This window comes from Schistocerca americana, chromosome 2, assembly GCF_021461395.2.
Source record: "Schistocerca americana isolate TAMUIC-IGC-003095 chromosome 2, iqSchAmer2.1, whole genome shotgun sequence".
NCBI lineage: Eukaryota > Metazoa > Arthropoda > Insecta > Orthoptera > Acrididae > Schistocerca > Schistocerca americana.
The window spans coordinates 573,329,976-573,357,807 of NC_060120.1; the positions used below are offsets into that span (position 1 = coordinate 573,329,976).

Genomic DNA, 27,832 nt, shown 5'->3' on the forward strand with positions numbered 1-27,832 from the left:
AGATGAAGATCAAAAGCAAAAAGCATCAAGTGATGTGAAAGATTTTAAACCAAAAGCAACACATCAAAGATGAGAACAAGGTGTTGTTACTGAAACTCTACAGTGAAAGCTGTAATGGAAATTAGGGAAAAAGTTATTATATTAAGTGACAGGCAGACTACAGAAAGGGTAATATTAGAAAGGAAATTTTAAGCCTGAATTTTCTAGTGGAAAACATTGAAAACTTAAGTAAAGAATGTTGGAAATGATGATGAAACCCTTCCCAAACATATTGTTATGAAAACTGGTTAAACTGTCACTGACAAACCATTGGAAGTAGTAAAAAAGTGTGGATGCATCTTTGGAGAACATATTAAGACTAAGTCACAAAATGAAGGAAATAATACATCCAATCTAAAAGCAATGTTATAACAATGTATAGAATAAGGAAATATATACTGTCACCCATTGTATGATGAAAACAATCAATGTAATTACAAATGCATGCAGAAAGAGCATGCAATTAAACTTTGAAGAGGAGAGGGTAAACTACGCTCAGTATGCTCATCATCTAAACAGATGGGAGAATGAGCAACTATGCAGCAGAACCGCCCGTCTTGTTACCTCAGTGGAGTATAAGTTACCAATACTGTTAAGACAAGTATACAAATATATCACAAAAAGGAAGCTACGTTCCATAAATTGACAGAGAAGACTTGAAAGAAGGAGAAAAATTTGCCATCATTCACACATGAAATGTAGCACAAAACAAACGCTTTACAACCATGCACAGGGGCAGAAAGATCAGCAAGCAGATCTGAAATTGAATTGATTGTAGGAAGTGTACAACAGGAACAACACTTGCCAAGCAGCAGCATCTTGTTTGTTTAGAAGCTTTATAAAAGGAAGTGCCAAATTTGAACTGAACGTTTTATTAATTAATTTATCTGAAAATACAAGCTAGTTTTTTATATTATAATAATATTAGAAGTGTCATTCACATAATTATTTACTTATTAAAATTCTGCACATATTTGAAATGTATTGCCTTATCCAGAATCTGTAACACATGGTGGTTTTATAGATGAAAATGTAGCTATTAGGTGGTTGACTTATCAACACAGTACTTTAAATTTGGCAGGCATTCATGAAGTTGTGTTAAATATTTAACAACTCTGCCGTCTTCTTTACTAGTTCCTCATGTTTTGAGCGAAACACAGCCAGCAGTATCTTAAGAGTTGTTAATGGTAGAACTTCTATTTTTCTGTGTTTGAAATTTTAGTGTTACTGGAGTATAGATGTTCTTCTGTCATAGATGGCATAGGCACTGAGCATCAGTTCAGTAGATATCAAACAATGGAAAATCCAGGATGGAATATAACAATATTATGAAAAGGAAAGTTGCTGCTCCATATAGCGGAGATGGCACACACACACACACACACACACGCAACTCACACATTCATGACTGTAGTCCCTGGCAGCTGAAGCCACACAGTGTGGCTTCAGCTGCCAGACCTTTCCATAGTTCAGTAGATATATTTCTTTTGATATTTACAGTGGATTAGTTGAATATCTTGAAAAGCAAAATCAGAACTCAACAGTGCTTCAATGGGAAAAATCTTTACTTTGATGCATAACTGGAATTTATCATACATTTGTGATTTTTTTATCATTGTCTTTTTTGACAGGTGGAAAATGTAAAACAAAGTTTGGAGACACGCACCTCAGAGATTTTGGAAGAAATGGAGAAGTTTAGGTTACGTTGGGAACAAGCACGACCCCGTGAAACTGATTTGCAGGATGGTGGCACAGAAATCCTCCTCCGAGGTCTGGACACAATACGAGCAAAGAGAGCTGAATGGAAACAACTAATGGAAATCTATGAAAAACTGGTGTAAGTAATTTCTTGTACTACTACTACTACCACTACGTGATCAGGCCCAGTGGACCGCACACAACTACAAGTTTCCTCCTCCACTGTATTCTGTCCATTGCTGCTATCCGCCTTTCGTCCATATCTATTTACATTTGGTTTAAATCTTCATGGAGTCCATCCCTCCAATGCTTATTGGGTCTCCCTGGCAGTCTCTTTCCTGTAGGTGTGAAATCCAGGAGCTTTCGAGGCCATCTGTGATCCTCCATCCGGGCCACATGGCCAACCCACTGCATTCGTTTGGCTTTGACAGTTCCTGCTGTGTTGGGCTGCTGGTATAGTTCCTCAAGCTCTTGGTTGTATATGATCCTCCACTCCCCTGTAACTGCATCCAGAACTGGACCAAAGATCTTCCGAAGAACTTTTCTCTCAAAAACAAGGAGCTTATGGAAGTCCTGTTTCTGCATACTCCATGTCTCACAGCCATATAGAACAACAGGCTGGATCAGGGTTTTGTACAGTCGAATCTTGAACTGTCTGGAGAGAGATTTGGACCGAAGCAGCTGTGCTAGGCTGTGGTAAGATCGGTTTCCTGCTTGTATTCTGGCATTGATCTCTGATTCACATGACTAGTTCTCAGTGAAAAGTGCCCCTAGGTATTTGAATTCTTGCACTCTCTTGTAGGAATGGTCCCCAACCTGCAGTGATTGTAGATGATCAGCAGTCTGACAATGGCCACACGTCATAACGAGGTACTCTGTCTTGGCTTTGTTTATGTTTAGCCCAAATTTGCTGGCAGCCTCCTTTAGTGCTTTGGCCATTTGCTCCAACTCCTCTTCTGACCTAGAGAGTAAACAGATCTCGTCTGCATAGGCTAAGTATGCCAGTCTCTTTCCTTCGATTTCAATCCCTTCATTCTCTTGGAAGGTCTCACGTATGATCTTCTCGAGGGCAAAGTTGAACAGGATAGGGGACAACCCATCTCCTTGCCTGAGTCTTGTCACAATTTCAAACTCCTCAGTTACTCGATTTCCCATATTCACCTTTGCACATGTTTCATTCAGACAGATCTTTATCAGATTGATGAGTTTCTCTGCTATGCCAAACTTCCTTAAGCAGTTGAGCAGGCTCTTGCGATGTATGCAATCATAGGCCTTCTTAAAATCAACGAATAAAATATGCAAATCTTTACCATATTCACGCAGTTTCTCAGTGAGCTGTCAGAGACTGAAGATGTGATCTACTGTTGACCGTCCTGGCCAGAAACCTCCCTGGGACTCCCCAATCACCGATTCTGCCACTGGCTGAATTCTATGTATGAGGCAATTGGACAGGATCTTACAGCAGACGTTAAGCAGGGCGATTCCTCGACAGTTATCACATTTCAGTTTGTTGCCCTTCTTATGTATTGGACAAATCAGAGCTGTTTTCCATTCTCCTGGTAGTTCTTCTTTGGTCCATATTGCCTGTATCAGTCGGTGTATTTTTTATGCAAGTTTCTCTCCTCCTGCCAGGATCATTTCAGCCTGTATTCCATCTTCACCTGGACTCTTATTCTGTTTAAGGTGTCTGATTCTGGTTTTTATCTCATCCAGGGTAGGTGGGGGATGGTCTGCATCGGCTGTAATTGGGTACTGGAAATCAAACTGCAGTTCGGGTTCATCACAATTTAGCAGCTGTCGAAAGTACTCTTTCCATCTCTCAGCTATGTCCCTATCGTTCATCAGGATCTTATCACTGGAATCTTTGACAAATTTCTGCTTGGCCTCGTGACCTTTGCAGAGGTACTTCACCCTCAGAAACATTTCCCTAGTCTGTTGTCCTCTGAAGTCTGTTTCTGCTTCAGTGACGATATTCCTTATATATTTCCTCTTTGCTCTTCTTAGAATTGATTGTGTAGTCTTTCACACCTCCTCAAATTGTGCTTTGGCCTGTGACAGATTTGTCCCCTTCAGCATTTGTTCATGACTTCCTTTCTCCTTTCCAGGGCATCTGCACATTCCTTTCCAAACCAGATCTTCTTGCCCACTGGATTTCCCATGAGTGTTTCCTTTGCTGTATCCTTAACTGAGCTCTGGATGTTTCCCCACATTAGTTCAAGGTCCTGATTCATGTCCATTTCACTGAGTGCTTCAAAGCGGTTACTAAGTTGCAACTGGTATCTGGTTTTCGTTGCTTCATCTTTCAGTTTCTCCACATGGTACCTTTCCTCTCTTTTTAACTTAGGCCCCATTCTTCCTTTACACTGTATGTTCAAATAGCCTCTGACCAGGAGATGATCACTCCCACCTTCGGCACCCCGCGCTTTCTTAATGTCTAACACCCATCTCTTGGCTCTGAGATCAATGGCAACATGGTCTATTTGATTTACAGTTCTCCCATCTGCTGATACCCAGGTTCCTTTATGTATGTTTTTCTGCTGGAAGTTTGTGCTGGAGATGAACAACCCTAATGATGTAGTGAAGCTGATGAACCTAGCTCCATTGTCATTGCTTAGGTTGTGTAGACTGTGCCTACCTGTTGTGTCTTGGAATATTTGTTCTTTCCCAACCTTGGCATTCAAATCACCAAGGAGGATCCTCAGGTGTCCATTTGGTATAGCATCCATCACTGCCTCTAGCTGCGCATAGAACTCATCTTTCACTTCACATTTGCTCTTCTCTGTGGGAGCATGACAGTTCACAAAAGTCACCTTAATATGCTTTACGTCCAGTGTTAGAACAGATATTCTTGGGTTGACTGAAACGAATTCTGAAACATTAGTGGCCAACGTCTTACTGATGCAGAAACCAGTGCCTAACAGATGACCTTGTTCACAGGATCCATACAGAATTGTACAGTTTTCAACATCAGTGCTCCCAGCATCGTCTCACCGGATTTATTGCAGTGCAACTAGGTCTAGTTGTTTCTTGTACAGTCAGTAATAATCAGTATGTAATTGGCAGTACCTGCCAATTGGCGTATTTCGTGGCCATTCCTTCTTTGTAATTTAAATTTACTTAGGTCTTATGTATTCTTATATTGCCGATTAAATAGAGTGGACTGAACCAGCTACTTCCTGTTCAAGAGAAGTTACATTTCTGAGCTTCATGGATGATCGATAAGGAGTCAGATGTGTTCTCCGCTTAACAGAAGCTCAAAATTTAGCACTGACTTCAGTACAAGATGCTTTTAATAGTTTCCACAATGAAATTCTGTCTTGAAATCTGGCAGAAAATTCAAAAGGGATTCTGGTCACATGTAAAGTACACCAGCATCAAGACACAGTCAGTACAATCACTATGTGATAGCAATGCTAATGTTACTGATAATAACATTACTAAAGCAGAATTATGACCAAGGTTTTTCTGTAATTCCTTCAGTGAAGAAGACAAAGTAAATATTCCAGAATTGAGATCAAGAACTACTGCCAGCACAACTAACTTAGAATCCTTGGTGAAGCAAAGAAACTCACTTAATAGAGACAAGTCTTCTGCTCCAGATCATATACTAGTTAGGTTCCTCATGGAAAATATACATTCCCAGGAGGAATGATCAATACTCTGACATACACTCCTGGAAATTGAAATAAGAACACCGTGAATTCATTGTCCCAGGAAGGGGAAACTTTATTGACACATTCCTGGGGTCAGATACATCACATGATCACACTGACAGAACCACAGGCACATAGACACAGGCAACAGAGCATGCACAATGTCGGCACTAGTACAGTGTATATCCTTCTTTTGCAGCAATGCAGGCTGCTATTCTCCCATGGAGACGATCGTAGAGATGCTGGATGTAGTCCTGTGGAACGGCTTGCCATGCCATTTCCACCTGGCGCCTCAGTTGGACCAGCGTTCGTGCTGGACGTGCAGACCGCGTGAGACGACGCTTCATCCAGTCCCAAACATGCTCAATGGGGGACAGATCCGGAGATCTTGCTGGCCAGGGTAGTTGACTTACACCTTCTAGAGCACGTTGGGTGGCACGGGATACATGCGGACGTGCATTGTCCTGTTGGAACCACAAGTTCCCTTGCCGGTCTAGGAATGGTAGAACGATGGGTTCGATGACGGTTTGGATGTACCGTGCACTATTCAGTGTCCCCTTGACGATCACCAGTGGTGTATGGCCAGTGTAGGAGATCGCTCCCCACACCACGATGCTGGGTGTTGGCCCTGTGTGCCTCGGTCGTATGCAGTCCTGATTGTGGCGCTCACCTGCACGGCGCCAAACTCGCATACGACCATCATTGGCACCAAGGCAGAAGCGACTCTCATCGCTGAAGACGACACGTCTCCATTCGTCCCTCCATTCACGCCTGTCGCGACACCACTGGAGGCGGGCTGCACGATGTTGGGGCGTGAGCGGACGATGGCCTAATGGTGTGCGGGACCGTAGCCCAGCTTCATGGAGACGGTTGCGAATGGTCCTTGCCGATACCCCGGGAGCAACAGTGTCCCTAATTTGCTGGGAAGTGGCGGTGCGGTCCCCTACGGCACTGCGTAGGATCCTACGGTATTGGCGTGCATCCGTGCATCGCTGCGGTCCGGTCCCAGGTCGACGGGCACGTGCACCTTCCGCCGACCACTGGTGACAACATCGATGTACTGTGGAGACCTCACGCACCACGTGTTGAGCAATTCGGCGGTACGTCCACCCGGCCTCCCACATGCCCACTATACGCCCTCACTCAAAGTCCGTCAACTGCACATACGGTTCACGTCCACACTGTCGCGGCATGCTACCAGTGTTAAAGACTGCGATGGAGCTCCGTATGCCACGGCAAACTGGCTGACACTGACGGCGGCGGTGCACAAATGCTGCGCAGCTAGCGCCATTCGACGGCCAACACCGGGGTCCTGGTGTGTCCGCTGTGCCGTGCGTGTGATCATTGCTTGTACAGCCCTCTTGCAGTGTCCAGAGTGTATGACAGGACTGGTCATTTGAAGCAAAAAAGTCTAGTAAATGTGGGCTTTAAAATGCATATCACAAGAGCTATGAGCAGTTTATCATCTTTGATACTTTGAAACAAATCTCTTCTACTGAAGACTCTTTGCTTTCCATATTTTGATTGGTGGTATTACGGATCAAAATAAGAAAAAAAATCCAATAATAAGAGTTTTAAAGTGCCTACCTTAAGAACAATGACCACTTGTTGATCATCGCTACTCTTAAACACAACTTTTCCACTGAAAAAGTGCTCGCAGCTCTTTTGAGCCCCAGGTTAGCAGGCATTTATTTTCTTTTTTTTCCCCACACTACTTCCTCTCAAAATATGGAGAATGAAGAGCTTGAAGTAGAAGAGATTTGTTTCACAGTACTGAAGATGACGAAATGTTCATAGCTCTTAAGGTATGCATTTTGGAGTCCTTGATTGTCATTCGAATGTAAAAGACCCATTCCGCAGCATTATGATTGAGCAAATGTTCCTTGGGAGATGAAACTAACTAACAATCTTCTGCAGGAAAGCACTGGAGTGTTAGGTCCTGTTACCCATAATATTTATAGTGCAAGTGCTTCTATTCCTTCCTTATCTTCTCCACAAGCTACCTTTTTGCAGCCTACATATGATTCAATCCCTTTACTCCACCAATATCAAGTTCCACATAACAGAAAGGTCTCTTCTTTTTTCTCAGAAGCAGAAAAAAATGCTATTTTGTGAACAGGTCCTTGGCGTCATTAACTTCTCCTTTTGCCCCAAAATATCTATCGATGCGTAACAACAATGAAAACAATAAAATATTGACAAAATTATTTAATTGGTTGGATAAAAAATTTACTCAACAAGCGGCAGCAGAACACACACACACACACACACACACACACACACACACACAGAGGCATGAAGGAAAAGGACTGGAGAGTTTTAGGAAAATGTTTAGATTTTGGGAAACTCACCAGAACTACGGGTCAGGGGAGACTTACCGTACGGGATGAGAAGGAAAGACTGATTGTTGGGGCCTGCGTCGGACAAGATTTGAAAACCTGGTAGCCTAAAGGTGGAAGACATGGCAATATGGAGACAGACATTACTGCTTAAACATAATGCGTGAGTTAATAAGAGTGAAACGCTAAGTGTATTGTATGTAACTGAGGTGGGAGGAGGACAGTGGAAAATAAAGATATAGAAAACTAAAACAGAGTGAAGCAAAGAGTAGTTACAGTGAAGAAATGCAGATCTGGAAGATGCTAATGTAAATTAAGGCCAGGTGGGTGGCGAGCACCATAGACATGTTGTAATGCTATTTCCCACCTGCAGAGTACTGAGAAACTGGTGTCTGGGGGAAGAATCAAGATGGTGGATGTGGTGAAACGGGCACTGAGGTCACAATTGTCATGTTGTAGAGCATGCTCTGCAACAGGATATTGCGAGTTGCCAGTATACACCCTCTGCCTATGCCCATTCATCCTAATTGATAATTTGGTGGTAATCATGCCGATGTAGAATGCCGAACAGTGTTTACATAACAGCTGGTATATGACGTGTCATTTTGCAGGTTGCTCTCCCTTTGATAGTATATGTTTTTCCAGTTACAGGTCTGGTAGGAGAGTGCATAGGGCAAGTCTTGTTGTGGAGACAATCACAGGGGTAGGAGCCCTTGGGTAGGGAGATGGGTGCAGAAAAAGTATGTGGTCTGTCAAGAATATTGCAGAGGTTGACAGGGCAATGGAAAGCCATTCTAAGTGTGATGGGCAAAATTTCAGACAGAATGGCTCTTATTTCAGAGCATGATTTTAGGAAGTCATGGCGCTGTTGAAGTAGCTGATTAACACATTCCGGACCAGGGTAATATTGAGTCACCAATGGTGTCCTCCGAAGTTTTTTGACGGCCTGGGAATTCTGCTTTTTAAGTTGGCTGGTGGGGTAATTACATGTAGTGAAGGCTGAGGTGAGAATTGTGGTGTATTGCTGTAAAAAGTCTGCAACCGAACAAATACATTTGCCTCAGATGCCAAGTCTCAGTGGGAGGGAACATTTGGCAAATGTCAAAATGTAAGTACTGTTGTTTTTTGGTAGTTTTAATGTAGACGGAAGTATGTAGCTGGTCTTTGGTGAGGTTGAGAGCAACATCAATAAAAGTGGAATGGGATTCGGAATAGTACTATGTGACATTTAATTGGGAGAGGTTGTTACGAGATTTCCCCCCCCCCCCTCCCCCCCCCCCCTCCCCCCTCCCGTGAACCATGGACCTTGCCGTTGGTGGGGAGGTTTGCGTGCCTCAACGATACAGATAGCCGTAATGTAGGTGCAACCACAACAGAGGGGTATCTGTTGAGAGGTCAGACAAACGTGTGGTTCCTGAAGAGGGGCAGCAGCCTTTTCAGTAGTTACAGGGGCAGCAGTCTGGATAATTTACTGATCTGGCCTTGTAACACTAACCAAAACGGCCTTACTGTTGTGGTACTACGAACAGCTGAAAGCAAGGGGAAACTACAGCCGTAATTTTTCCCGAGGGCATGCAGTTTTACTGTATGATTAAATGATGATGGTGTCCTCTTGGGTAAAATATTCTGGAGCTAAAATAGTCCCCCGTTCGGATCTCGGGCGGGGACTACTCAAGAGGACATTGTTATCAAGAGAAAGAAAACTGGCATTCTACGTATCAGAGTGTGGAATGTCAGATCCATTAATCAGCCAGGTAGGTTAGAAAATTTAAAAAGGGAAATGGATAAGTTAAAGTTAGATATAGTGGGAATTAGTGAAGTTCGGTGGCAGGAGGAACAAGACTTTTGGTCAGGTGAATACAGGGTTATAAATACAAAATCAAATAGGGGTAATGCAGGAGTAGGTTTAATAATGAATAAAAAAATAGGAATGCGGGTAAGCTACTACAAAAAGCATAGTGAACTCATTATTGTGGCCAAGATAGACATGAAGCCCATGCCTACTACAGTAGTACAAGTTTATATGCCAACTAGCTCTGCAGATGATGAAGAAATTGATGAAATGTATGATGAGATAAAAGAAATTATTCAGGTAGTGAAGGGAGATGAAAATTTAATAGTCATGGGTGACTGGAATTTGACAGTAGGAAAAGGAAGAGAAGGAAATGTAGTAGGTGAATATGGATTGGGGCTAAGAAATGCAAGAGGAAGCCACCTGGTAGAATTTTGCACAGAGCATAACTTAATCATAGCTAACACTTGGTTCAAGAATCATGAAAGAAGGTTGTATACATGGAAGAACCCTGGAGATACTAAAAGGTTTCAGATAGATTATATAATGGTAAGACAGAGATTTAGGAACCAGATTTTAAATTGTAAGACATTTCCAGGGGCAGATGTGGACCCTGACCACAATCTATTGGTTATGAACTGTAGATTAAAACTGAAGAAACTGCAAAAAGATGGGAATTTAAGGAGATGGGACCTGGATAAACAGAAAGAACCAGAGGTTGTACAGTGTTTCAGGGAGAGCATAAGGGAACAATTGACAGGATTGGGGGAAAGAAATACAGTAGAAGAAGAATGGATAGCTTTGAGAGATGAAATAGTGAAGGCAGCAGAGGATCAAGTAGGTAAAAAGACGAGGGCTAGTAGAAATCCTTGGGTAACAGAAGAGATAGTGAATTTAATTGATGAAAGGAGAAAATACAAGAATGCAGTAAGTGAAGCAGACAAATAGGAATACAAACGTCTCAAAAATGAGATTGACAGGAAGTGCAAAATGGCTAAGCAGGGATGGCTAAAGGACAAATGTAAGGATGTAGATGCTTAATTCATGAGGGGTAAGATAGATACTGCGTAGAGGAAAATTAAAGAGAACTTTGGAGAATAGAGAACCACTTGCATGAATATCAAGAGCTCAGATGGAAACCCAGTTCTAAGCAAAGAAGGGAAAGCAGAAAGGTGGAATGAGTATATAGAGGGTCTATACAGGAGCAATGTTCTTGAGGACAGTATTATGGAAATGGAAGAGGATGTAGATGAAAATGAAATGGGAAGAGTTTGACAGAGCACTGAAAGACCTAATTCGAACCAAGGCCCCAGGAGTAGACAACATTCCATTAGAACTACTGACAGCCTTGGGAGAGCCAGGCCTAACAAAACTCTACCATCTGGTGAGCAAGATGTATCAGACAGGCAAAATACCCTCAGACTTCAAGAAGAATATAGTAATTCCAATCCCAAAGAAAGCAGGTGTTGACAGATGTGAAAATTACCGAACTATCAGTTTAATAAGTCACAGCTGCAAAATACTAAAGCAAATTCTTTACAGACGAATGGAAAAACTGGTTGAAGCTGACCTCGGGGAAGATCAGTTTGGATTCAGTAGAAATGTTGGAACACGTGAGGCAGTACTGACCCTACGACTTATCTTAGAAGAAAGATTAAGGAAAGGCAGACCTACGTCTCTATCATCTGTAGAGTTAGAGAAATCTTTTGACAATGTTGACTGGAATACTCTCTTTCAAATTCTGAAGGTGGCAGGGGTAAAATACAGGGAGCGAAAGGCTATTTACAATTTGTACAGAAACCAGATGGCAGGAGGATAAGAGTGGAGAAACTTTAGGATAAGGAAATCAGGCACAAGTACATAACAGCGATCTCAGAAAGGTACCAGTTAGTTGAATGTAGTCAATTACAGTCATTGGAAAAGGAATGGACAAGGTATAGGGACACAGTACTAGAAGTGGCTAAAGAATATCTTGGAACAGTAGTGTGTAAAAGTAGGATGAAGCAAACAGCTTGGTGTAATGACACAGTCAAGGCAGCCTGTAAAAGGAAAAAGAAGGCGTATCAAAAATGGCTACATACTAGAACTCAGGTAGGCAGAGAAAGTTATGTTGAAGAAAGAAACAAAGCCAAACAGATAATTGCAGCATCCAAGAAGAAATCTTGGGAAGACTTTGGAAACAGGTTGGAGACTGTGGGTCAAGCTGCTGGAAAAACCATTCTGGAGTGTAATTAGCAGTCTTCGAAAGGGAGGTAAGAAGGAAATGACAAGTATTTTGGGCAGGTCAGGAAAACTGCTGGTGAATCCTGTGGATACCTTGGGCAGATGGAGGGAATATTTAGAAGAGTTGCTCAATGTAGGTGAAAATACGATCAGTAATGTTTCAGATTTCGAGGTAGAATGGGATAGGAATGATGATGTAAATAGCATCACATTTGAGGAAGTGGAGAAAATGGTCAATAGATTGCAGTGCAATAAAGCAGCTGGGATGGATGAAATTAAGTCGGAACTCATCAAATACAGTGGAATGTCAGGTCTTAAATGGCCTGGGAGTCGGGACAGGTTCCATCATACTGGACAAAAGCAGTAATCACACCAATCTTTAAACATGGAAACAGAAAAGATTGTAACAACTACAGAGGTATCTCTTTAATCAGCATTGTGGGTAATATCTTCTCAGGTATTGTTGAAAGGAAAGTGCGAGTATTAGTTGAGGACCAATTGGATGAAAATCAGTGTGTGTTTAGGCCTCTTAGAGGTAGTCAGGACCAGATCTTTAGCTTACGGCAAATAATGGAGAAGTGTTATGAGTGGAACAGGGAATTGTATCTATGCTTTATAGATCTAGAAAAGGCATATGACCAGGTTCCTAGGAGGAAGTTATTGTCTGTTCTACGAGATTATGGAATAGGAGGCAAACTTTTGCAAGCAATTAAAGGGCATTACATGGATAGTCAGGCAGCAGTTAGAGTTGACGGTAAATTGAGTTCATGGTTCAGAGTAGTTTCACGGGTAAGACAAGGCTGCAACCTGTCTCCACTGTTTTTCATATTATTTATGGATCATATGTTGAAAATAATAGACTGGCTGGGTGAGATTAAGATATGTGAACACAAAATAAGCAGTCTTGCATATGCGGATGACTTAGTTGTGATGGCAGATTCTATAGAAAGTTTGCAAAGTAATATTTTAGAGCTAGATCAGAAATGTAAGGACTATGGTATGAAGATTAGCATCTCCAAAACTAAAGTAATGTCAGTGGGAAAGAAATACACTCCTGGAAATTGAAATAAGAACACCGTGAATTCATTGTCCCAGGAAGGGGAAACTTTATTGACACATTCCTAGGGTCAGATACATCACATGATTACACTGACAGAACCACAGGCACATAGACACAGGCAACAGAGCATGCACAATGTCAGCACTAGTACAGTGTATATCCACCTTTCGCAGCAATGCAGGATGCTATTCTCCCATGGAGACGATCGTAGAGATGCTGGATGTAGTCATGTGGAACGGCTTGCCATGCCATTTCCACCTGGCGCCTCAGTTGGACCAGCGTTCGTGCTGGATGTGCAGACCTCGTGAGACGACGCTTCATCCAGTCCCAAACATGCTCAATGGGGGACAGATCCGGAGATCTTGCTGGCCAGGGTAGTTGACTTACACCTTCTAGAGCACGTTGGGTGGCACGGGATACATGCGGACGTGCATTGTCCTGTTGGAACAGCAAGTTCCCTTGCCGGTCTAGGAATGGTAGAACGATAGGTACGATGACGGTTTGGATGTACCGTGCACTATTCAGTGTCCCCTCGACGATCACCAGTGGTGTACGGCCAGTGTAGGAGATCGCTCCCCACACCATGATGCCGGGTGTTGGCCCTGTGTGCCTCGGTCGTATGCAGTCCTGATTGTGGCGCTCACCTGCACGGCGCCAAACACGCATACGACCATCATTGGCACCAAGGCAGAAGCGACTCTCATCGCTGAAGACGACACGTCTCCATTCGTCCCTCCATTCACGCCTGTCGTGACACCACTGGAGGCGGGCTGCACGATGTTGGGGCGTGAGTGGAAGACGGCCTAACGGTATGCGGGACCGTAGCCCAGCTTTATGGAGACGGTTGCGAATGGTCCTCGCCGATACCCCAGGAGCAACAGTGTCCCTAATTTGCTGGGAAGTGGCGGTGCGGTCCCCTACGGCACTGCTTAGGATCCTACGGTCTTGGCGTGCATCTGTGCATCGCTGCGACCTCACGCCCCACGTGTTGAGCAATTCGGCGGTACGTCCACCCGGCCTCCCGCATGCCCACTATACGCCCTCGCTCAAAGTCCGTCAACTGCACATACGGTTCACGTCCACGCTGTCGCGGCATGCTACCAGTGTTAAAGACTGCGATGGAGCTCCGTATGCCACGGCAAACTGGCTGACACTGACGGCGGCGGTGCACAAATGCTGCGCAGCTAGCGCCATTTGACGGCCAACACCGCGGTTCCTGGTGTGTCCGCTGTGCCGTGCGTGTGATCATTGCTTGTACAGCCCTCTCGCAGTGTCCGGAGCAAGTATGGTGGGTCTGACACACCGGTGTCAATGTGTTCTTTTTTCCATTTCCAGGAGTGTATATACGGATTGAGTGCCAAATAGGAGGAACAAAGTTAGAACAGGTGGACGGTTTCAAGTACTTAGGATGCATATTCTCACAGGATGGCAACATAGTGAAAGAACTGGAAGCGAGGTGTAGCAAAGGTAATGTAGTGAGCGCTCAGCTACACTCTACTATCTTCTGCAAGAAGGAAGTCAGTACCAAGACTAAGTTATCTGTGCACCGTTCAATCTTTCGACCAACTTTGTTGTATGGGAGAGAAAGCTGGGTGGATTCAGGCTACCTTATCAACAAGGTTGAGGTTACGGATATGAAAATAGCTAGGATGATTGCAGGTACTAGTAGATGGGAACAATGGAAGGAGGGTGTCCACAATGAGGAAATCAAAGAAACTCTGGGAATGAACTCTATAGATGTAGCAGTCAGGGCGAACAGGCTTAGATGGTGGGGTCATGTTACACGCATGGGAGAAGCAAGGTTACCCAAGAGACTCATGGGTTCAACAGTAGAGGGTAGGAGGAGTCGGGGCAGACCAAGGAGAAGGTACCTGGGTTCGGTTAAGAATGATTTTGAAGTAATAGGTTTAACATCAGAAGAGGCACCAATGTTGGCACTGAATAGAGGATCATGGAAGAATTTTATAAGGGGGCTATGCTCCAGACGGAACGCTGAAAGGCATAATCAGCCTTAAATGATGATGATCATGATGATGATGATGACCAGATGGCAGTTATAAGAGTCGAGGGACATGAAAGGGAATCAGTGGTTGGGAAGAGATTGAGGCAGGGTTGTAGCCTCTCCCTGATGCTATTCAATCTGTATATTGAGCAAGCAGTAAAGGTAACAAAAGAAAAATTCAGAGTAGGTATTAAAATCCATGGAGAAGAAATGAAAACTTTGAGGTTTGCCGATGACATTGTAATTCTGTCAGAGACAGCAAAGGACTTGGAAGAGCATTTGAATGGAATGGACAGTGTCTTGAAAGGAGGATATAAGATGAACATCAACAAAAGCAAAACGATGATAATGGAATGTAGTCGAATTAAATCGGGTGATGCTGAGGGAATTACATTAGGAAATGATACACTTAAAGTAGTACAGGAGTTTTGCTATTTGGGGAGTAAAATAACTGATGATGGTTGAATTAGAGAGGATATAAAATGTAGACTGGCAATGGCAAGGAAAGCGTTTCTGAAGAAGAGAAATTTGTTAACATCGAGTATTGATTTAAGTGTCAGGAAGTCGTTTCTGAAAGTATTTATATGGAGTGTAGCCTTATATGGAAGTGAAACATGGACGATAAATAGTTTAGACAAGAAGAGAATAGAAGCCTTCGAAATGTGGTGCTACAGAAGAATGCTGAAGATTAGATGGGTAGATCACATAACTAATGAGGAGGTATTGAATAGAATTGGGGAGAATAGGAGCCTGTGGCACAACTTGACTAGAAGAAGGGATCGGTTGCTAGGACATGTTCTGAGACATCGAGGGATCACCAATTTAGTACTGGAGGGCAGTGTCGAGGGTAAAAATCGTAGATGGAGACAAAGAGATGAATACACTAAGCAGATTCAGAAGGATGTAGGCTGCAGTAGGTACTGGAAGATGAAGAAGCTTGCACAGGATAGAGTAGCATGGAGAGCTGCATCAAACCAGTCTCAGGACTGAAGACCACATTAACAACAACAACATTCTGAGATTCCAGGAATTTTAGCAGGTCAGCCTCACTGTGAATCCAGAAGGTAAATATGTAATCAGTGTATCTAAACCAAACCAGGGGCTGAAGACTTACAGATCCCAGGAAAGCCCACACCAAGTGACTCATGGGAAGGTTGGCATAGGAAGGAGCCATCCTGGTTCCCATGGCCGTGCCCCTGATCTGTTTGTATGTCTGCCCCTCAAATGTGAAGTAGTTGTTGGTAAGTGTAAAGTTGATTAAGGTGAGTAGGAAGGATGTCATAGGTTTATTGATATATTATGGGTAATTTGAGTACCTTTCTCTTGGTTTTCAGTTTCTTCCATGGAAGGTATCTAAAATTGTAGACAGTTGTTAACCTATAAGAGTTTCTCTGCTCCATCAGTTTTTCAGCCAACCCCGGAGGAGAATGTACTGTACTCTCATCAGAGTAATAATTCAAAATATTTTCAAATTCCATAACCATCATGGTGCACTTAGTATTCTGTTCATTAGTAAGTCCTGGACAACTTCTCCAACTCCATATTACGTTTGAGGGATCAGAAGCAAAGTAATATAAGTACACTTTTCTAGTTTTGAGAAAACTGAAGTTAAAGTCCACAAGATTTCACAATTATCTTGAGATTGCAAAATGGAATTTAAATTATTATGTGTATATTAGACATAAAAATACTTTCTACCATTTTTGTTTGCATGCTGGAATAACAGGTTAAGATAGATTATTAGTTTTATATCACAATTGATAAAAGTCTGTATGCACTTGTATCCCTTTGCTTCCAGAATATTTTGAATTAAGAAGAATTTGATTTATGTTGACCATATAATGCTTTACTATTGATTGTTAACAACTGAATTATTATAAAATTGCCGTTTAGAGCTACAACAAAACACGTATGTAATGCTACATGAACATCATGCATTTTGTGGCTTACAACAGTGAAACAAAATAGGAGAGAACACTTGAAGGTGTACAACTTTGTTTCTGCCATTTACTGATAGGTGGCAGCAACAGTAAGTAGCGGTCGAAAGAAACAGATTGCAGATGTCAGGCAGTTAGCTTGGACCTAGGTCAACATAACCTCATTCAAACATTAGTCAGTTTGTGTCTGGATCATTAAGTTGTTCTTGATTGAAAATGTCAGTGTACGAGCATAATTCTCATCATTTGCTGGAGGTGTTACTGTTCTGTTTCACGGTTGAGTCTCATCGAATGCTCTCTAGTACATATGGTAAGGATGCTATTAGTGAAAGGATGGATCGTGAGTGGTTTCAACGCTTCAAGAACGGTGATTTTAACTTAGTAGTCCGGCATAGTGGTGGAAGGGAAAATGTTTTTGAAAATGCACAATTGGAGATGTTTCTGAGTGAAGACTCACGTCAAACTCACTAAGAATTGGCATGATTAGTGGGAGTGACACAGCAAGCCGTTTCAAAATGTCTCAAGGCTGTGGGCGTGATTCAGGAAGAAGCAACTTCGGTCCACTGTGAGCTGAAACCAAGAGATGTTGAGCGGCATTTGTGTGTTTGTGAACAGTTGCTTCAGAGGCAAAAATTGAAGGGATTTCTGCATTGCATTGTGACTGGGGACAAAAAATGGGTTCATTACAATATGCCTAAGTGCAAAAGATCATAGGAATATCTCGGCCATGCTTCCACGTCGACGGCCAAACTGAATATTCATGACTTCTAGATCATGCTCTGCATTTGGTGGGACCAGCTCGGCGTCATGTACTATGAGGTGTTAAAACCAAGTGAAACAATCACAGGTGCTCATTATTGAATGCAAATAATGCATTTGAGCAGAGCATTAAAAGACAAACGGCCGCAATACAGTGAGAGCATGCAGCACGACAATGCTCGACCCCACGTTGCAGAAGAGGTCAAAACATACTTGGAAACGTTAAAATGAGAAGGCGTACCCCACCCACCGTATTCTCCAGACATTACTCCCTCTGACTATCACCTGTTTGGATCAATGGTGCACGGCCTGGCTGACCAACACTTCCGATCTCATGAAGAAGTCACAAATTGAATCGATTTGTGGATCGCTTCAAAAGATGAACATTTTTTTCGACATGGGATTTGTACACTGCCTGAAAGATGAGAGAAAGTAGTTCTCTTTTTGTTCACTATAGAGCAACACTGAGTGGGATTTCACTTGTACCCCATGGCACAACAATTTTACACACCTGACCATGCTGTAGAGGCACTTATCTCATTTTTCTAGAAAACGTCATTGCACCCCGTTGCTTCTGACCCCTTCATTTTTATGTGATATCCATGGAAAATGGGAGGGGCATGACACTTTCAAATGGGTATCTCTATGACTGTAGTAAAAAATGAAATCCTTATTCCAATGGAATTATGTGGGATCTGGAAGAATAAATCTGTTAAAAGTGTTACCTTGAAAAACACCCCAGTCTTTTGGGATTTGGTTGTCATAATCATGGATGATAAAATGTAGTGGTGAATTTTTAGGTTATTAAAGACAGTTTTAAGGGTTCCCAAATGTTATGCAATGGTTTGCAATAGTTGCTGATACTTATGTATACTCAAAAGGTATTTTCTCCAGATATTTCAACCTTTTATAGGCCTTTGCTGCCATCAGTATCTCTTTATCATATGTCAAAAGAAAACAATGGAGACTCCGAGTTGTAATATCAACAATGTAGGAAAAGGTAGACTGGTACTTACCATAAAGAAGACACATTAAGTTGTAGACAGGCACAATTAAAAGACTCTTACACATAAGCTTTTGGCCACAGCCTTCATCAGAAAAAAGAAAGAGAAACATACACCATTCATTCTCACAACCAAGCACACTTCACACACACATGACTGCCAACCAGTTATGTGGTGGTTATGTGTCTGTGAAGTGTGCTTGCTTGTGTAAATGAATTGTGTGTGTTTCTCATTTTATTCTGATGAAGGCTATGGTTGAAAGCTTGTGTATAAGTGTCTTTTAATTGTGACTGTCTGCAACATAATACATCACATTTATCATTTATCAAATAAGTCCATTATACCTTGTGAATATAGATGAGGATCAGCAACTATTGCAAACTTCCTATTGAAATCAATGACATAAACTTGAGACTCCTTGAAACTATCTTTAATACTCTAAAAATTTACCTCTACATTTTATCATCAATGACTGTGCTGTTTCTAATTGTGCAAATCATACTGACTGAAACAATGAATTCCCAAAAGAATGGATTGTTTTCAAAGATAATACTTTTTAATTTAGATTTATTCATCCAGATCCCACATGATTCCAGTGAAATAAGGATTTCGTTTTTCATTACAATCCCACTACATCACTTAATGGCATTTACATTTACTTTTGATAAAGGGATCATCTGAAATTTCACTTTTCATTGGTTTGCTGCTCATATTATAGGTGATAGTGTACTGCCATCACTGTTAAAGTTGATTTCAATATTAATTTCTTTCTCCATAATTGTGCACTTTACTTATGGGATCAGCTCTGATTGGACTGCTTGGGAGCACGAGGACAACCATATTTATGGTCGAGGTTCTGGTTGGCCGTGTCTGACCACATTGTAACCTCTTCACATATGCACTTGCAATCCAAGATGTAGTAGTGGGCTCCATGGAACATTCTCTGCCATCCCACGCCACTGGCAAGACACTAGCGACAGGCGGATTAAAGAATTACCGCCACATGCACAGGCTTCCATTAACACCACAACACAAATGGCTGTGTTTGGAGTGGCGCAGTGACCAGAAGGCATGGACTGCCAATGAATGCCATTGCACTGTATTGATCCGTGAATCACTGTGCTGCGCTATCTCAGATGAGCATCATCAGCGAGTGTGGTGGCATCCTGGGGAGAGGTCGCAGTTTCCCACTTGAAGAGGCCCAGAGGTATTCATGGCATCATGGTGTGGGAATTATTTGAAGATGAGGAGGCAGCTTGGCAAAGTGACCGAGACTAGCCAAAATCTTCCTTTAGAATGTTTGAGAATGTTGAAGAATGTTCCAAAATTTTATAGGGTATTTCAGAATATTCAAGAATGTTCTAGATTTCCAAGGCAATCCATAATCAATCGGAGGTGTGTTACTTACATATTCTGGATATTTTTGGCAAACACTTCCAGTTATTACAAAATCATCTCCAGCAAATAAAATCAATGTATCTTTGAAGAAATCATTCATTTGGTCTTGACTGAGGAAGGTACAGTTAAGAACAAATATGAGGGTTCAAATTTTCATTGATGAAGAAGTGAAACATTTTGTCAAAAGACTCTTACAATTTACTGAAAGCCCTCACCCAGCTGATTGTGTAACTGGCTAAATGGAACCTTTGAATGGTTTTTGTAATATTGTCAGCAGCCCAACTGAATTAATTGATGAAGTTTTGCCAACATAGTTCAGAATTGTTCAAGTTGGTTGGCTGATAGAGCCATTTTAGTGGTAAGAAATGAAGTAGATGATGACATTAACTTAAAAATTCAAAATAAGAAATGGTTATAAACAGTTATCAAACATTATAAAAGAAGCAAAAATAATGTTAGGAAAAGATAAACAAAAAGACAGCATTCATTTTGAGGACTCTGCTTGTACCTACTGAACTAACATTTAAGTTCAAAAGACTGCAATTTCCAGTTACATTAGCATTTAGTATCGCTATAAAGAAAGCAAGGAACAAACTTTAAGATCTTATGGTATTAATTTGAAAGAATCATGCTTTTTTCGTGGTCAGTGATATGTAGCTCGCTCTCTGAATGGAAAACCCTAAGAATTATTTATTTATCTACTCACAAAGTAACAAGATGACATTTGTATTTCATAAGAAAGTTTTGTGCAAGAATAAGTTAATTAAGTATTAAGAAAAGGATAGTTGCTACTCACCATACAGTGGAGATGCTGAGTCACAGATAGCCACAACAAAAAGATTGTCACAAAATTAGCTTTGAGCCAAAAAAAAGACAACACACACACACACACACACACACACACACACACACACACACATGCAGACACAACTCCCACACACATGACCACAATCTCTGGCAGCTGAAGCCAGACTATGAGCAGCAATGCATGATTGGAGAAGTAGCCTGGTGGAGGTGAGGAGGAGGCTGGAGCAGGGTTTCAGAGGGATAGCAGGATAGGGATGGGGGTGGTGAATTGATACTAGTGGGAGCATGCAGGGATGAGTTGGAGAGAGGATAGGGCATCTATGCAGGTGGGAGATTAGATGGGGAGAGGGTGATAGCGGAAAAGGAGAGAAGTTAAAAACTTGGGTGCATTGGTGGAATAGAGAGCTGTCTGGTGCTGGAATAGGGACAGGGAAGGGGCTAGATGGGTAAGGACAATGAGTAACGAAGGTCAAGGCCAGGAAGGTTACGGGAACATAGGATATATTTTAGGGAGAGTTCCCACCTGTTTCCAAATTGTAGAGGAAACTTACAATGTAATAGAGAGAATAATGGACGAAAATAAAAAATGCTGCAAAACAGTAATGGGAGACTGGAACGCCATTGTGGGAAAAGGGAAAGAGGGAAACATGGTAGGCAGTCATGGTCTTGAAAAGAGAAATGATAGAGGTGAATGGCTAATTGACTTCTGCAGGGAAAGGCAGCTGATAGTGGCAAACATGTGGTTCAAGAACCACAAGAGGAGGCTCTACACTTGGAAATCATCAGTGGATAAATACAGAAACCAAATCGATTTTATACTGGTAGAAAAAAGATACAGGAATGGAATCAAGAAGGTGTACACATTACCAGGTGCAGATATTAATAGTGACCACAACTTACTTATGGCAGAAATAGAAATAAGAATGAAAAAAACTGAAGAAGGCGACCATGGTGTAGAAGTGGGATCTAGAGAAGATAAGATCCAACAAAGAACAAATTACAGAAATGCTGTCTCAGGAGTTTCTAAACACATTACGAGACAAAGAACCACTTGATAATGCCAACGAGTACTGGAATATGCTGAAAGAAGGAATCATTAAAGCAGGACAGCAAAATATAGGACATGTAAAAAAGAAAAGGCAAAAAAAAAAAAAAAAAAAAAAAAAAAACAATGGGTCACACAAGAAATGATTTCCAAGATGGAGGAGAGAAGAAAATTGAAAAACAAGAGCACTGAAGATGCAAGAAAGATATACCGAAGGTTAAATAATGAACTGCAAAGAGAAACAGAGCAGGCTAGGGAAAAATGGCTAAAAGAGGAATGTGATGAAATTGAAGAACTGGACAAGAGGGGAAGGTACGACTTATTCTACAACAGAGTAAAGACTATGACATGGGAACATAACAGAGCAGGAAGTGCTACTATGGAAATTTTGAATAAAGATGAAGAGGTAGTGTACAAAGATCGTGATAATGTCCTCCAGAGATGGGAAGAATATCTAAAAGAGCTATATGACACAAATAGCAAACCAGAAAGTCTGGAACTTGAATCACACAACAGTGTAAGCGATGACGAGAAAGGACCAACCATCATAATGGAAGAAGTAAAGTCTGCCATAGCTGCAATGAAAAATGGCAATGCGGTAGGTACAGATACAATACCGGGAGAAATATTAAAATGCTTGAACCAAGGTGGAATAAGAGGAATATTGAGATTATGTAATAAAATATATGACAGTGGTGAATGGCCTGAGGACTTTCTGACAACAGTAATAATTCCATTACTGAAAAAACAAGGAACCAAGAAATGCAGCGAACACAGGACAATCAGCCTCATTTCACATGCAGCCAAAGTGATGTTGAGAATAATTAATAAAAGACTTGAAAAAGTAATGGAGGAGAATCTTGCCAAGGAGCAGTTTGGCTTTAGACGGAATACGGGCACCAGAGATGCAATAGGGCTCCTACGTATCTTGGGAGAAAGTTTATTGAAAAAGGAAGAGACCTAAATATGTGCTTCATCGATCTAGAAAAGGCCTTTGACAATGTGGTTTGTGACAAGCTGGCGACTATAATGAGGGAAAAGAGAGTGGACTGCAAAACCAGAAGACTTGTAAACTCATTATATCTTAATCAAAAAGTTTCAATTAAAGTGGGGGGAGAAAGTACAAACTGGATCGTACTAGGAAAAGGAGTAAGACAAGGATGCTGTCTATCACCTACTCTTGTCAACCTCTACTTGGAAAATATGATTGACCAATGCTCATTAGATGACAAAGACGTAGAAATTGGAGGAAGAAGAGTAGGTTGTTTTAGGTTTGCTTATGACATTGTCATTCTAGCCACAGGGGAAAAAGAATTACAGGATTTGGTGGACACCATTGAAACTAACGGAAAAAAATATGGAATGAAAATTAACACAAATAAAACAAAAGTATTGGCACTAGGAGGAAATAAGGAAATAAAAATTATGCTGAATGGAGAAATACTAGAACAGGTGCAAACTGTTAAGTATCTTGGAAGCAGGATAGACACCGACTGGAAGTGCACCACAGAAATTAAAACAAGGATAGCAATGGCAAAAGAGGCATTTTATAAGAAAAGGAGAATTTTTTGCAGAGGTCTGGACAGAGAACTCAGGAAAAGACTCATAAAATGTCTTGTATGGAGTGTTCTTCTATATGGCGCTGAAACATGGACTATGAGGAAGAAAGACAGAGAAAGGCTGAAGGCTTTTGAGATCTGGACATGGTGGAGGATGGAAAGAATAAGTTGGATGGACAGAGTAAAAAACGAAGAGGTACTGAGAAGAGTGGGAGAGAAAAGACAGTTACTAGAGGTAATAAAGAGAAGAAAAAGAAATTGTATTTGGCATATATTAATAAAGGGGCATATATTAATAAAGAATGATGGACTGATAAAAACAGTTTTAGAAGGTCATGTAGAAGAGAAAAGGAAGCAAGGAAGGAAGAAATTCCAGATACTGGATGACATGATGGACAGTACAACATACAGCAGCCTTAAGAAAGGAGCAATGGAGCGCAGAAAATGGAGAAGCAAAGGACCTGCTAATATAGCAGATAACTGACGATGATACCACCTGTGCAATTCAGAAAAGCTGGTACTGATGGGAAGGAGCTAGATGGCAGAGGTTGTGAAGCAGTCATTGACGTGTAGAACATCGTGTTGGGAGACATGCTCTGCATCTATGTGGTCCAGTTGTTTCTTGGCCACAGTTTGTCAGTGGCCATTCATGTGGACAGACAGCTTATTGGTTGTCACGACTAAGTAGAATGCAGCACAGTAGTTGCAGCTTAGCACAAGATTGGTTTCACAGGAAGCCCTGCCTTTAATGAGATAGGTTATGTTTGTGACTAGACTGGAGTAGGTGGTGTTGGGAGGATGTATGGGACAGGTCTTGCATCTAGGTCTATTACAGGGGTGAGGCAAGGGGCTGGGAGCAGCGATTGTGTATTGATGGATGAGGATATTCTGTGGGCTTGGTGTGTGGTGTGGGAGGGATGGAATGGACAGTGGATAGGACTTTTCTTGTTTCACGGCATGGCGATAGATAGTCAAAACACTGGTGGAGAATGTAATTAAGTTGCTCCAGTTGTGAGGGGTACTGAGTCACAGAGTCAGCTGCATGATAATGATTATCATCTTCATCTACAGGCAATGGCTCATCACTGCAGCAGTGCTCCCCTATTTTGTGTTGTACTTTTCATTTCTTCATAATTTTGGCACTTTGTTATTTCCAATAGATATTTGACTATTTTCTTTCTTCACCTTCCCATGGTTTTCTTTCTAAATCGTTTCCTTCCAGTACGTCTGTAAGAAACTATTGTGTCTCAGTAAATGTGCAAAAGTTGTCCTTTTTTAAATAGTTTTTATAAGTGTTCTCCACTTATTGATCCCTTTTTACATCTTTATTGGTTTTGCTTTTTGTTCAGCTGTTTGTTATTAGCCTTCTCCAAAGCCACATATCCATTGCTTCCGAGGACTTGCTATCTGGTTTCAACAGTGCCCATTTTTCATAGTCGTTTAGAGTATAATCCAGATGAACATTCTGGTAAATTTTCTGTGGGACCTGCTATGTTGGAGTTACTTGGTAAAATGAGCATTAATTATTTACACATCAGTGAGAGGTCTACCTCCTGATCAAATCTGTGAAACAGTGTTGTATAAGTGGATAAAACTGTTTCTCTCTCCCTTTTTTACAGAGCAGACTGCTTACATTTTGCTATTCAGGAACCAAAGTTTAATATATGTGAAGAGGTAGAAGCTGATATTGGCAGGCATGAGACCCTTTGGTCTCTGTTTGAAGAATTCAACAGTGGTGAGTTTTGCATAGGCAATAAAGGAATGGTAAATTGTCCATTATGATTATGGTGTAATTAATGAATGATTGTTACATAATTGGAAAGAACAGCATTCTGTTTTGACTAAATAGAAAGATATGCCTATCATTAGAATTGCTATGTTCGTTGTGATTACTGTCACATCTTACTACTACTCATTGTCATTCCAGGACTTCAGGAGATGTCAAAATCTGAGTGGATAATATTCTGCAGCAGAAGTTATGTCTTTGAGGATTTTCTACAAAATTGGGAGCAACGACTTAAGTCAGGAGTGGAAACTTCAGGGCTAACTGTGAAATTACTTCAAGAAATTGATACATACAAGGTATATATGCCTCAATGTTTGTCCGTAACATTGTGATACTTTATACTGGAACTTGTCTTGAATAACTGTCATATGTCTGGGAAATTGGCTGATGACACTATAGAATATGTAATTTTTTTGCCTAATTTTTGTCGCTGAATGATATGTATATGCAGTTTCTGGCAGTTTCTGTTTTAAAGTGTGAGGAGAAATTGCATGTTTTATGAAGTTATCATCATGCCTTTGTTATTTTAATACAAGTCATATAAAGGCATTTTTAATCACTCCTTCAGTTACTGTATGTGCATGAAATAAGAGCAGTGAGGTCCACATTTATTACTCAGGATTGTACTAGAAATGTGTAAGTTCAGAGTACAATTTATAGCTACGAATAGCAGCAGTCATTTTTTGAAATATTTATTTATTTCCATCAATAGATTGAAGTTATTTCTTACTCGTATACAGTTATAAAGTGCAGATGATTTACATTATTTTTTTAAAAAAAAGTTCATGTGGGCACTAGAAATCACATTGTGTACCCAAAATTTGGCTTTAATTTAAAAAGAGCTAGTGTTCTATATCTTCACCTAAGGGTAACCAGAAATGTCTCAGAACTAGTAATACAGATAATAAATATTTTAAAAGTTATTGGTCATCACTGTTTATAGCTGTAACTCATTTAATGTAAATATATGTTGTATTCCACATTACTCACAATGGTTAAGGCTACTGAAATCTGTGTTTTTATTTCCCAGTGAGTTACACGTCTTATGCATTTCATAGAAAAAAGGAAAGAAAAGTACTAGCACAGAGAAGGCAGCAGGGTTTTGTGTACTTGATATTTTTTGATATTTTAAAAATATTATTATTTTGTGTGCACATTTATGAGACCTATAGATTAACTTGCCTGATGCAAACTCCTCAATTTCTAATACAGACTTCAGTTTCCAAATTTCTTACCTCTGTTCCCCAATTTAACATGACTCCTCAGTTTAAAAATTCTCCTGTTCCTTAGTTATTATGTTTTGGTACACACATCTTGTCTTCTTTTCACACAGAAATTCTGTACTGCTCTGCTGACAAAAATGCTGTTATAATCTTCTCACAAAACATACATTATGAAATTATTGTTTATTGTCTGGTTACAATTACCTATTGACCATATTACATGTCTTAGTAATAATTCAAATTCACAGCCTTATACATTGGTCCATCTACATTTATTACTACCATTACAATAACCACTGACTATTCATAAAACAATATCTGACTGATTTTATTTGAAGCAGGAATGTCACCTCACAACCCTTAGTTTGTGGCTGCAAAGACTAGTGCCCAGATCAGTAAATATCTCTGTGACACCAGTCTCTCTCTCTCTCTCTCTCTCTCTCTCTCTCTCTCTCTCTCTCTCTCTCTCTCTCTCTCTAAATAAATAAATTAACCGAGTAAAACAGGAGAGCAATAGAAAAATTACTTAATTTTGTCGACATGCAGCATAATTTACATTGTTTGAATTCCATTATGATTTTTTGTGGTCTAGTTATCAATTAGAGATTGTTCTCCAAATTGCATCTGCTCTCCACAAGCTCTCTCCAAGACCCTTCTCTTGTCAGAAATTCAATCACACTACCGCTCCGTAAAGCATACATGTGGGGCATACTCTCTGCCATGCACTTTACAGTGGTTTGGAGAGTGTGAATGAAGAATCTTTTGTTATAGCAGTGAGCCAGCCTTCTGTCTTGTCAGGATGTTGATAATTAGTGTTGTGATAGCAATCTTGGCCGAGATTCGTTTGAACAACAATAATTTCAACAGAGACCAGGGATACACACTCAGCATGGCATGGGGACGGGTGTTGGACACTGAAAGAAAGCAAAGACAGATGCGCGACGCAGGAGCGACAGTTTCAAAAGTGGCGCCTGCCCCTGGTGCCACCTGACGTCATTGGTGCTGCCCCGGGCAATAGCTCCGCTAGCTGCCCGGGTTGACTTACGCGTGCGCCACATTGGATCGATCTGATTGGCTGCTGATGATGTCATCATGCCTATATAAGCGAGAAACTGTAGCAGCCCCGGCAGTCAATGAACTCCTGATGATGGTGGCGGAGGTGGCCATCGAAAGCTCGAGGATTGTATTCGAATTTACGCGGCTGGAAAACCGAGAACATTTTATTCATAGTGCACTTGTCTGTTACAGGTGACCCCAGTTACAGGGCCATGGAGAAAAGTAGCAATTTGAATGTGGCAGTGAAGCACGTATGGTACATCATTGCAGAACATCATAGACATACATCATATAACATACATACAAACATTAATCCTTGTTCCATAGATCATGAATACGACATTTCGTAATGATGTGATGTGAAACGTGTCTATTTAACATGAGTTTCCTTTACACAGTAATATATATTATTATATATTATTTATTTATATATATATATCCATCCACACATA

At 41.1% G+C, this 27,832-nt stretch overlaps 1 protein-coding gene across 1 annotated transcript in view; it reads left to right on the forward strand.

The window, feature by feature from the left end:
• The window catches only part of LOC124594191 (cytoplasmic dynein 2 heavy chain 1), a 786,854-nt gene that overhangs the window by 215,822 nt on the left and 543,200 nt on the right, over window positions 1-27,832 (forward strand). The window contains exons 18-20 of the mRNA XM_047132551.1: window positions 1,671-1,876; window positions 24,935-25,050; window positions 25,243-25,397. Coding sequence (XP_046988507.1) covers window positions 1,671-1,876; window positions 24,935-25,050; window positions 25,243-25,397 — 477 coding nt within the window. The remainder of the gene's footprint in view (window positions 1-1,670; window positions 1,877-24,934; window positions 25,051-25,242; window positions 25,398-27,832) is intronic.